The 12,468-nt window shown below is 48.7% G+C and overlaps 1 protein-coding gene across 4 annotated transcripts in view; it reads left to right on the top strand.

Moving 5' to 3' along the window:
- DNMT3B (DNA methyltransferase 3 beta) overlaps window positions 1–12,206 on the top strand; it is a 49,847-nt gene extending 37,641 nt beyond the window's left edge. For 2 of the 4 annotated variants that reach the window (XM_032143271.2, XM_032143270.2), the window contains 7 exons: window positions 1,082–1,265; window positions 1,867–1,951; window positions 2,768–2,913; window positions 3,447–3,537; window positions 3,886–4,034; window positions 4,988–5,073; window positions 10,610–12,206. In XM_032143271.2, the coding sequence (XP_031999162.1) occupies window positions 1,082–1,265; window positions 1,867–1,951; window positions 2,768–2,913; window positions 3,447–3,537; window positions 3,886–4,034; window positions 4,988–5,073; window positions 10,610–10,751 (883 nt within the window). In that variant the 3' untranslated portion in view covers window positions 10,752–12,206. Of the gene's footprint in view, window positions 1–1,081; window positions 1,266–1,866; window positions 1,952–2,767; window positions 2,914–3,446; window positions 3,538–3,885; window positions 4,035–4,987; window positions 5,074–8,207; window positions 8,278–9,065; window positions 9,185–10,609 lie in introns of those variants that run through there. The other 2 variants (XM_032143269.2, XM_032143272.2) reach the window with 2 other exon arrangements.
- The last annotated feature ends 262 nt before the right edge of the window (window positions 12,207–12,468 follow it).

Below are 12,468 nucleotides of genomic sequence, written 5' to 3'. Positions count from 1 at the left end.
TGGTGGCTGTGGTTGTAGCATAATTGGAGTAGAACTCATGTATAGGGAACGGCTCTTTTTTTTGAAACAGGGTCTCGCTCTGTTGCCCAGGGTGTACAGTGACATGATCATAGTTCACTGCACCCTCCAGTTCCTGTGCTCAAACAATCCTTCCACCTCAGCCTCCTGAACAGCTTGATTATAGGCACATGCCACCACACCCAGCTAGTTATTCTTTTTTTTTTTTTTTGAGGTGGAGTCTTGCTCTGTCACCCAGGCTGGAATGCAGTGGCACAATCTTGGCTCACTGCAACCTCTGCCTCCAGGGTACAAGGAATTCTCGTGCCTCAGCCTCCCAAGTAGCTGGAATTATAAGTGTGGAGCACCATGCCCAGATAATTTTTGTGTTTTTAGTACAGACAGGGTTTCACCATGTTGACCAGGCTTATCTCAAACTCCTGACCTCAGGTGATTCACCTGCCCCAGCCTCTCAAATCCCAGCACTCCCAAAGTTCTGGGATTACAGTCATGATCCACCGTGCCTGGCCTTGGGTGTGGTGGCTCACACCTATAACCCTGGGGCTTTGGGAGGCTGAGGTAGGAGAATGGGTTGAGCCCAGGGATTTGAGATCAGCTGGGTGTAATAAATGCTGCCTCGGCTGATGTCAAATCCTTGGGCTCAAGCCATTCTCCTACCTCAGCCTCCCAAAGCCCCAGGGTTATAGGTGTGAGCCACCACACCCAGCTAGAAGTGCTCTTAATAGGCCAAGAGCATGAGAGAAAGGGATGAGTAGGGTGTCAGGGAAGGCTAATTCCCTGGCTTGCCAGTTGGCCTGTAATCCAAAGTGTCCATGGAATGAAGTAGGTTGTTGGGAGAGCATTTCTGATCAGAGAGCCTGTGGGATTAAGGGGGTTGGGGTATCCAAGGAAGACGTCAGTGAAGCCCGTACTGCACAGGGCCCTGCAGGCTATGCTGTTAAGCAGCCGATCCTAGGTAAGCTATCAGGAGGGGGTTGGCATTTCCCTGTGGAAGTGGTAAGGGGGTGGCACAGGAGACCAGCTCGATGACAAAGGCATCCCTTCTCCCTGCCACTGGGTCCAGGTGCTTCTGTGTGGAGTGTCTGGAGGTGCTGGTGGGCACAGGCACAGCGGCCGAGGCCAAGCTTCAGGAGCCCTGGAGCTGCTACATGTGTCTCCCGCAGCGCTGTCATGGCGTCCTGCGGCGCCGGAAGGACTGGAACGTGCGCCTGCAGGCCTTCTTCACCAGTGACACAGGGCTTGAATACGTAAGCCACAGGCTCCTGCCTCTACCACCACAGATCCCAGGGGCACAGGGTGTTGGAACACTCTGGAATTCTCAGAAAGAGTAATAGAAGTAAAGACACATTGTACAAGTGGAACCTCTTGGAGCCTCAGCGGCTGAGAGACCTGGCGAATTGACAGCTCCTCTGCACAGTTTTCAGCCATGCCAGGGTTCACTCCCTCCTTGCCAGCTGCTCAGCATATGGATTTTCAGGGGCCTGATGAAGAAATGGTTGTAGCCTTCTGAGTTTAGCAGAGCTGCGAGGGAAGGAAACAGTAGAAATGAATTTTCTAGTTCTTAGAGGGAGGCCTTAGGTCATTCCTATCTGGGGTGATACCTTTTCATGTGCGCATCTGTGCATACATATCTGGCTCATGTCCAAGGATAAATTGACCATTCCTTGCCAAATGCAGGCTCACGTGGTACACACTGTCTCCCCAATCCCCATCAAGCCTTCAGTGGGCTTTTTGCGGTGGCTACAGCAAGGTTTGAAGTCCTCTGAACAGGGTCAGCCTGCCCCTCCCTCAGAGCTTGAGTCTTTTCCCTGTGCCTTCACCACCATGACCTCCTTCCTTACCTGGCAGGAAGCCCCCAAGCTGTACCCTGCCATTCCCGCAGCCCGAAGGCGGCCCATTCGAGTCTTGTCATTGTTTGATGGCATCGCGACAGGTGAGTTTGGGCAACACCTGGAGACGTTCTGTTATCGTGTCACAACAGGGTAGCCAGGGAGTCAGAAGGCATGGTTAAGGTGTCTGACATCAGTGGCAAGAAAGATCCCTGGGGATTACCAGCTCTGAAAAAAACCCTGTCTCCTTGTTTCTCTCCACCTTCTCAACCACCTTGCGGTCTTGGTCATTGAATTTTATTTACTTTTTTGAGATGGAGTCTCCCTTTGTCACCCAGGTTAGAGTGCAATGGCGTGATCTGTGCTCACTGCAGCCTCCACCTCCGAGGTTCAAGTGATTCTCTTGCCTCAGCCTCCTGAGTAGCTGGGATTACAGGTGCTCACCACCACGCCCAGCTAATTTTTATATTTTTAGTAGAGACGGGGTTTCTCTATGTTGGTCAGGTTGGTCTCGAATTCCTGACCTCAAGTGATCTGCCCACCTTGGCCTCCCAAACCACTGGGATTAGAGGCATGAACCACCGTGCCCGGGCAGTCTTGGTCATTTTAAAAGGATATACGTCTTAGCTGTTACACTTTATTTTTTGTTATGTGCAGTTATCTTTCATTCCACGTGCATAAGTATAATTGGAGATAAACTAGTTAACAACTACTGCCGTCTCTGGTTTTGGTTCCCTTCTTTTCCTCCTATACGGAGTTTACACAGCCAGTATGTGTAGTGCGTGTACAGCCTTTGCTGGATTGAACGCATGTGATACAGTCAAGAGGAATTGTTCATTTTACCATAGCAGGGAGTGGAGGAAATGAGCTGCTGTGTGCTCAGCATCGTTTATGCTTCTGTGTCTCCCTGGCCCCCACAGGCTACCTAGTCCTCAAAGAGTTGGGCATAAAGGTAGGAAAGTACGTTGCCTCTGAAGTGTGTGAGGAGTCCATTGCTGTTGGAACCGTGAAGCACGAGGGGAATATCAAATACGTGAACGACGTGAGGAACATCACAAAGAAAAATGTGAGGGCAGTCTACCTTGCGGGCCTCATCTCTTCCTGTCGTCTTCCCCAGTCCTCCACACCCTGAAACCCGCGCGTAGGCCCCATCCCTGAGAGCCCAGGAACAAGGAATGAAATCCTGTGGGAATCTTAAGCATTAGGTGTTAGGGTCAGAAGTGGAGTTGGTGACCAAGAAAGATTCTATTTTTTTCTGGAGACAGTCTCCCCTGGAGTGCAGTGGCATGATCTCAGCTCACTGTAACCTCTGCCTCCTGGGTTTAAGCGATTCTCCTGCCTCAGCCTCCCAAAGTGCTGGGATTACAGGCACTTGCCACCATGCCGGGCTAATTTTTATATTTCTAGTAGAGACGGGGTTTCTCCATGTTGGCCAGGCTGGTCTCGAACTCTTGACCTCAGGTAATCCACCCCCGCTGTCATTCTCCCTGGGATTACAGATGTGAGCCACCTCGTCCAGCCCCAAGCAAGATTCTAGAAGTGGGTCCAGCTCTCTTTCCCTCTGTCCACACCCTGATCCTGACTCTCTCTCTCTCTCAGATTGAAGAATGGGGCCCATTTGACTTGGTGATTGGCGGAAGCCCATGCAACGATCTCTCAAATGTGAATCCAGCCAGGAAAGGCCTGTATGGTGAGCATCCTTCTCTCTGGCAGTCACTGGAGAGCCTATGTCACCTGACCACTGGCCCAGGTGCAGCGGCCTGAGAAGGCCTTGCTTCTGGCCAAGTTACTGGCAGCGTCAGGGGCCTGTTGGTGCTGCCTATGCTCCATAGTAAATCCTCAGCCCACAAGGGAAATACCCTAGTAAATAGTGCCCTGCTGCTGCCTGTGTCCCTGCTGTCATTCAGGTGGACATAGACTGGTAGGCATCACCCTGAACTGTCAGGAGGCCACTGGGAACCTGTTGGTCTCAGGGAATACGGTGGGTTGGGCTGGAGGTTTCAAATGAACCCTGTGCTGTCATCTTTTCTGAGCACAGAGGGTACAGGCCGGCTCTTCTTCGAATTTTACCACCTGCTGAATTACTCACGCCCCAAGGAGGGTGATGACCGGCCGTTCTTCTGGATGTTTGAGAATGTTGTAGCGATGAAGGTTGGCGACAAGAGGGACATCTCGCGGTTCCTGGAGGTGAGGGAATCTGGGGACCTGATTGTCACAGACAGCCTGGGCAGGGAAAGCGCTGCTTGCAGTGATGATTGGTGGGTGTTGCCAACCATCAAAGTTGGGAATGACTTTCCCATTCTTGGTCTGCCTAGATCCAATAGTAAGGGACTCAGTGGGTTCTGTTAGTACATGGAAAATATTTTTTTTGAGACAGGGTCTTGCTCTGTCACCCAGGCTGAAGGACAGTGGCATTATTACAGCTCACTGGAGCCTCAAACAGCTGGGCTCAGGCAATCCTCCTACCTCAGCCTCCCAAGTAGCTGGGACTACAGGGGCACACCACCGTGCCCAGCCAATTTTTGTATTTTTGGTAGAGACAGGGTCTTGGTATGTTGCACACCCTAGTCTCCTGGGATCAAGCGATCCGCCCACCTCCCAACGTGTTGGGATTAGAGATAGAGATGTGAGCCACCATCCCCTGCCAGTACAAGGAAGGGATTAGGATCTCTAATCTCAGCCCAACTCTTTGAAGTCAGAAATGGTGAAACCATCATCTGCTGTTAAGAACTCATGAGATTTGAGTCAATTTTTTACTCTAGAGAGTTTTCTCATTTTTGATATGAAAACTGCTTTAGACCAGGCACAGTGGCTCATGTCTGCAGTCTTAGCATTTTGGAGGCTGAGGTTGGAGGATCACTTGAGCCCACTGTGTATCATATTTTGTAATAATCTGGTGTGTCCCAGGGGATACTATCTCAGAATCTGCAGGTTTGACCTTATCTCTTTACCTACCATTGGCATAGTATGAGGGCGTTTACCATGTCCTCTAGCCAGCCTCCTGATGGCAGTAGGTCTTTCCTGTTTTGGAGGATCCGTGCCTCATCCATAGTCAGGGAATAGCCCTGTCACCTGCAAAGGTCTGGTTGACACCGAAACTAATAATGGGCTCCTAACAGCAATCTTCTTTCTCCCTGCAGTGTAATCCAGTGATGATTGATGCCATCAAAGTTTCTGCTGCTCACAGGGCCCGATACTTTTGGGGCAACCTACCTGGGATGAACAGGTAACAAAGGGCTCTTAGTGGGTCAGGTAACAGCCAAGTTAAATACATGATAACAAGCTCTGGCATTCAAGCCTTCCTAGAAAGACCTGGCTCTGCTGAGAAATAGTTATACCTGGGTTTCAGACCACCTGTGGTCGTCCGGGTTGATCCATGTTAAGATGTTCAGCAAGTACCTGGGAATCTCTGTAGGAGTCCCACTCTTATCTGTTGTAAGCTGCCGATGGACCTGATCGTAAAAGTCCCACGTGGCTGGGCGCGGTGGCTCACGCCTGTAATCCCAGCACTTTGGGAGGCCGAGGCTGGAGGATCGCTTGAGCCCAGGAATTCTAGACTAGCCTGGGCAACAAAGTGAGACCCCGTCTCTACAAAAAAATAAAGAAAAATACAAGTCTCATGTGCTGTGGCCAGACTGTGTACCTCCTTCCTGCCAGGGATCTCTCAAGATTTGAGCTTGTTGATGCTCCTGCCCTTCACCTCTCCTCCCCGTTGATGTAGGGACAGCCGTCTGGAAATGGAAGTAGATTGTTGTTAGCGGTGCCTTTCCTCCTGCCCTGGAGATGAAGCGATCTTGGCCAGGCTCATGGTGACCAACCAGGTGGCAGAGCTGCTATGACAAACAATAGCCCGAAGACTATGTCCCTCAGATTCTCATCACCAGGAGCATTTCATATTTTGTTATCGTATACTAAAAACAGTCTTCTTCAGACATGCTGAAAGCCGCAAAGCAGCTTTGCTGAGGATTAATTATCTCTTCTATATGTGGTTTCAAGGAGAAGAACTTGCTAATCAAGATGTAAAACGTAATGGTAATGTGACATCCCAGACTTGCAAATGAGTTGAGCTTAAAACATTCTCCTGTAGAAGGAGGCATGGAAACATAATAACCTTCTGCCACTTAGTGAAGTGTGGACAGATGTGAGGGTCCTGGGGTAGCTTGGAGGATTTTTTTTGGCCACCTTGCCCCGTGTACTTGGCTAAGCAGCCAGTCTTAGGGTACCATGTCTGTGTCTGGAATTAAATGGGTTAATGCTTTCAACATTTGAGCTCCCAGTAGGCCAGGCACTGTTACACTGTTGCCATTTTCGTGGTTAAACACATCATGTCGATAGTGACATGCCAAAGGGGGAGGGAGAAAAGACAATGATTTGGGGTTTATTGCTGGTGGATGGACATTGGAAGAGTCGATGGGGAAGGCTTCTCATTCTAGTGAAGGCCCTAAGTGAAGGGATGGACCCATGCAGTTATTAGAGTACTGCAGGTGGGAAGAGGGTGTGGGATGATGGGATGATGGGAAACATCCCCAGACCAGCTCAGAGCACCCTAGGTGGGGTGGCTGGGATAGAAGGACCAAGTAACTTGGGCCTTAATGTGGTACCGCTGAAATCACTTTGGCATGGGAAGTTACAGATGAGATGAATTGTGCTTTGGTTCATGGTAGTTTCTGGGTGGATTATAGACAATAACAGGATGGACGTGGGAATGGGGAGACAAGTGAAGGGACTAGCTGCTCAAAGAAGGAGAGATGACTGATTATGATGTTGTGCCCCAGGAGGTGCCATCCATAGAGAACACAGTGTGAGTGGTGGCCCCTGGGGTTTGCAGTACAGCAATCCTGTGACTTAGCAAGGATGGGTCAGATTCAACATATCTGGAGGGTAGGACATTTGCTGATGCATTGGATGTGTAGGCTATGAGGTGGAAAGAGCAGTGAGACCTGATGCTGTGACTAAGCTCTGCAGGCTTATAGGATGGGTGTGTCAAGCATCATTTAGGGGACAGACCCAAGTCATCTGGCTTGTTTAGAGCTTAATCTTACAGTCAGCACAAGGTGGGGCTGTGCAGTGTCCTTTTCTTCTGGGCCCTCAGCTTCCTTGGGTCCATGGCGGAGGAAGGAATGGGGATAGAGGTAGCATTTGAAGCCTGGCAGGTGAGGTCAAGGAAATCTCCCAGTCTAGGGGAAATATGTGTTGTGATTTCCTCAGCCCCTCTTGTAGGCACGGCTCCCATTCTCATGTCTGAGTTGTTTGGCCTTGACATTCCTAACACAGGTTACTATGGCCGTCCCTGCGTCCAGTCCTCTTGCACCGGTTTCTGTTCTGGAGCTGCTCAACTACTTTCAGTTCTAGCCCTTGCTGTTCTTAGTCATCTGTTTGCCTCTCTCTGCATTTGCAAAATAATTTTCAAGGGTGAAAGTTAAAGGGGTGCTTAGTCTTTTTTTTTTTTTTGAGACAGAGTCTCGCTCTGTCACCCAGGCTGGAGTGCAGTGGCGCAATCTCGGCTCACTGCAAGCTCCGCCTCCCGGGTTCACGCCATTCTCCTGCCTCAGCCTCCGAATAGCTGGGACTACAGGCGCCCGCCACCGCGCCCGGCTAATTTTTTGTATTTTTTAGTAGAGACGGGGTTTCACCGTGGTCTCGATCTCCTGACCTCGTGATCCGCCCGCCTCGGCCTCCCAAAGTGCTGGGATTACAAGCGTGAGCCACCGCGCCCGGCTTTTTTTTTTTTTTTTTAACCTTAAGAGATAGAGTCTGTCTCCCAGCCTGGAGTGCAGTGTTGTAATCATAACTCACTGTAGCCTCCAACTCCTAGGCTTAAGCGATCCTCCTGCTTTGAACTCCCAAATTGCTGGGATTAAGGGTAGGAACCACTGCAGCCGGTTGCCATTACTTTTAAAGCCTCCTGAGGCTGTATCCCCAGCAGTGAGCCACCAAACCGTGGGTGTGATAATTGCATCAGGTAGACCCACAAAAATCTATTCCAAGCTCCTCACTTTAAAATAGACAGGAAGCCCAATGGGGTAGTGTGACTCGCTCAAGCTTAGTGAGCAGTGGAGCTGGGACCTGAGGTTTCTCCTGCCCCACCCCGTGCAGTGTTCCTGCTCAATGGGAACCTGACTTTGAAGTCCAGGCAGGGGAGCATTACCTCCTGGATGCTGGGCTGTCCCCTCTAGGGGTAGCCCATCCTTGGCTTTGGCACACAGGCTCGTGTTCATGCCAGGATCATTTTCATCATTTATTTGTAGCCAAGTTCACTGCTAGGGCACATCTCTGCAACACAGGCCCTCATTCCCACCTTGTGCCTAGCAGAGGACCCTCTACAGCTAGTAAAAAGTAATGGGTTTTGGCTGTTCCCAGGCCCGTGATAGCATCAAAGAATGATAAACTCGAGCTGCAGGACTGCTTGGAATACAATAGGATAGCCAAGGTAAGACGAGCTGTGGCCCGCTGGAAAAATGCACTTGGTGACCTCCAAGTGGGGACTTGGGAGATGACCTTGGTGTCTGATTGGTTCCTGCTCCTCCCCCCATGTGACTTCCTGGTGTTGGGCTTCTCTCTCCCACACAATTGTTCTGTCCCATCCTCAAATACAGAGACTAGGAGACATTTGTGATAAGTAATCACGACGAGAAAAGGCAACTAGTCTTTCTAATTTTAGTACTGGATACATAAAGACAAAGAATTTCAGCTGGCCCTCTCAGGGAGAAAGGAATAATTAATCCTTTTGCCAAAAAATTAATTTGCTGTCAAGTCATAGAATATGAACACCTCCATAAACCTAAATCTCAATGTTTGCATCAAGCTAAGATCCATTTTTCTAAACTCCAGTTGAGCATTCTCTGTATCTGGGTGGTTTTTACTTTTTTACTTAATCTTGCTTGATCAGGAACTCTGGTGTCTTCTTGGCCCCCCACGTGATCTCATTCATGGTCACTTTTTTGTTTATCTCATTTTCTCTGAGGCTGGTCCTTCCTTTGTGGGAAGCACAAAATGTTCTTGTCCCTCCAACTCTGCTTTTCGCTCCCAGCCCTGCCATTCCTCTCCCGCGCCTGCCCTCTCCCTTCCATCTCTCCCAGGTACTTTTCTCTCCCAGCCCTGCCACTCTTTTGCCACACCTGCACTCTCCCCTCCATCTTTTCCAGGTACTTTTGAGCCTTGACTCTACCCAGGTCCCTTCATTCTATGCTCACTCCATGATGTCGTTTTGTTCTCCAGTTAAAGAAAGTACAGACAATAACCACCAAGTCGAACTCGATCAAACAGGGGAAAAACCAACTTTTCCCTGTTGTCATGAATGGCAAAGAAGATGTTTTGTGGTGCACTGAGCTCGAAAGGTGAGCAAGGCTGCACTTGGAGAGGGAAACTGTGCAGATCAAAACACAAACGGGCAGACATGGGCAGGTGCTTACCTTCATTCTTGATGGCCTCACTGCCCTTCGATGTTACTAGGGCGAGGCGTAATAATACCTTTTCATAGCTCGCCCTTATTTCCTGACAAAAATGGCGGAGGGGGTGTGGTGGTGGTGAGGAATCTGAGACATGAGGTCATTAAACCACACCATCTGTCTGTTGGCTGCACTGCTGTGACATCTGCCTGTCCCAACATGCTGGGACACTACGATGTGTGAGAAGCCAGTGAAAGAAAACCCCACAAACATGCCATTCTTGAAGACTTCAGTTTGCTCATTCTATAAATGATTCCTTCATGGCCACAGTTTATCCTCTCCTTCCCTTTCTTCGGGCTAAGTTTGTCTGTTTTGATGCAAATAACCATCTCTTGGATTTCAGTTCTGTTCTGTTCTGTTTTCTTTCACTCCTCTATTTGTTCATTTTGCTTATACTATTTTTTAAAAATCATTATTTGCTATAGTGATGTAAGGCTTTGAACATTCCTCTTTACATGTATTCTGTATTCTGAAGGCTTTGATATAGAGTATTTTCATTCCAGATATTTCACTTCTACAACTCATTTAATTTCTTCTTTGACTTACCAACAGTTTTCTGAGTATAAAAGTAACTTCTGATTAGTATTGATGCTGTAGATTATTCTGTATGGACCTAAACCTAAAATGGTTGGTGCAGATGGCTGACATTGTGTAGACGCTAAGGCCAAGCAAGACGCAGGCCTGAGGTATCCCATCTTTGACATGTTTCTGAATAACCCATGCAACCACTGGCCTGTTGGGATGACTTTTAGTATTGGATTGTATACCTGAGTAACACTGAGGCTCAGCCTCTGTAGCCTCTTTCCAGGCCTGGTAGAATCCTATAGAGGAAGCTTTTGGTATATTCGATGCCATCTGCCTGAAGTCATCTAGCTTGGTCCTTCATCCAGCAGCTGGGTTTGAAGAAGGAAGGAAAACTCTGGTTGCCTGAGCCTGTGATGACTGAAAATCTAGGCTGTTTTTGAGTGACCTTGTTCCTTATTAAGGAAATTGCTTAACTTCTCCCATCATAGTGTTTTGAAGATGGATACATTGCTGGCTGGCTGATTTGGTATGCATGCATTTATTCAAGGAAGGTCCTCTGAGCACCAACTCTATGCCAGGAGTATGGTGCTAGGCCTGCACAAAACGGGGGACTTGTGAGCAATTTGTGAGCAAGTGTTCTGAATTAAGGGCTCTGAATTTAGGTCCTGGGGACCTTACTGAAGGGACTGAGGGATGGCGAAGGCAGAAAGAGTGGGACCTGGCTGGTTGAGGCTCTCAACATCCTGGAGGCACTTCTGACTGGCTGTCTTTTCACTCCGGTACCCCCAGGATCTTTGGCTTTCCTGTGCACTACACAGACGTGTCCAACATGGGACGCGGTGCCCGCCAGAAGCTGCTGGGAAGGTCCTGGAGCGTGCCTGTCATCCGACACCTCTTCGCCCCTCTGAAGGACTACTTTGCATGTGAATAGTTCCAGCCAGGCCCCAAGCCCAGTGGGGTGTGTGGCAGAGCCAGGACCCAGGAGGTGTGATTCCTGAAGGCATCCCCAGGCCCTGCTCTTCCTCAGCTGTGTGGGTCGTCATACCGTGTACCTCAGTTCCCTCCTGCTCAGTGGGGGCAGAGCCACCTGACTCTCTTGCAGGGGGAGCCTGAGGTGCCGCCTCCTTGTGCACAATTCAGACCTGGCTGCTTGGAGCAGCCTAACACGGTGCTCATTTTTTCTTCTCCTAAAACTTTAAAACTTGAAGTAGGTAGCAACGTGGCTTTTTTTTTTCCCTTCCTGGGTCTACCACTCAGAGAAACAATGGCTAAGATACCAAAACCACAGTGCCGACAGCTCTCCAATACTCAGGTTAATGCTGAAAAATCATCCAAGACAGTTATCGCAAGAGTTTAATTTTTGAAAACTGGCTGCTGCTCTGTGTTTGCAGATGTGTGCAGTTGTAGGCATGTAGCTACAGGACATTTTTAAGGGCCCAGGATCGTTTCTTCCCAGGGCAAACAGAAGAGGAAATGTTGTATATGTCTTTTACCCGGCACATTCCCCTTGCCTAAATACAAGGGCTGGAGTCTGCACGGGACCTATTAGAGTATTTTCCACAACGATGATGATTTCAGCAGGGATGATGTCATCATCACATTCAGGGCTATTTTTTCCCCCATAAACCCAAGGGCAGGGGCCACTCTTAGCTAAATCCCTCCCAGTGACTGCAATAGAACCCTCTGGGGAGCTCAGGAAGGGGTGTGCTGAGTTCTATAATATAAGCTGCCATATATTTTGTAGACAAGTATGGCTCCTCATCTCCCTCTTCCCTAGGAGAGGAGTGTGAAGGAAGGAGCTTAGATAAGACAACCCCTCAAACCCATTCCCTCTTCAAGAGACCTACCCTCCACAGGCACAGGTCCCCAGATGAGAAGTCTGCTACCCTCATTTCTCATCTTTTTACTAAACTCAGAAGCAGTGACAGCAGTCAGGGACAGACGTACATTTCTCATACCTTCCCCTCATCTAAGAGATGACAGGGAAAACTGCAAAGCTCGGTGCTCCCTTTGGAGATTTTAAAATCCTTTTTTATTCCATGAGAAGTCATTTTTAGGGAGAACGGGAGTTCAGACAAGCTGCATTTCAGAAATGCTGTCATAATGGTTTTTAACACCTTTTATTCTTCTTACTGGTGCTATTTTGTAGAATAAGGAACAATGTTGACAAGTTTTTTGGGGCTTTTTATACACTTTTTTTAAAATCTCAAACTTCTATTTTTATTTTTAACGTTTTCATTAAAATTTTTTTGTAACTGGAGCCACGACGTAACAAATATGGGGAAAAAACTGTGCCTTGTTTCAACAGTTTTTGCTAATTTTTAGGCTGAAAGATGACGGACGCCTAGAGTTTACCTTATGTTTAATTAAAATCAGTATTTGTCTATAACTGTCTGATGTCCCTTTTCTTCTGCAGGTCAGATGGATGGGACATGAGAGGGCCTGGCTAACATGTCAGGGTGGGAGTTTGGAAGTAGGCCATTCATTCGTTCATGTATTCAAACGCAATGTGACCCCAAGCTGACTGAAGCTTACTTACAGTGTAGTACACTGGTTCTGCAGCATTGGCTCATGCCTGTAATCCTAGCCAGGGTGGGCAGATCTTTTGAGCCCAGGATTCCGAGACCAGCCTTGCCAACATGGCAAAC

Source organism: Hylobates moloch, unplaced genomic scaffold (genome assembly GCF_009828535.3).
Source record: "Hylobates moloch isolate HMO894 unplaced genomic scaffold, HMol_V3 SCAFFOLD_21, whole genome shotgun sequence".
NCBI lineage: Eukaryota > Metazoa > Chordata > Mammalia > Primates > Hylobatidae > Hylobates > Hylobates moloch.
This window is presented reverse-complemented; position numbering and strand designations above follow the sequence as displayed.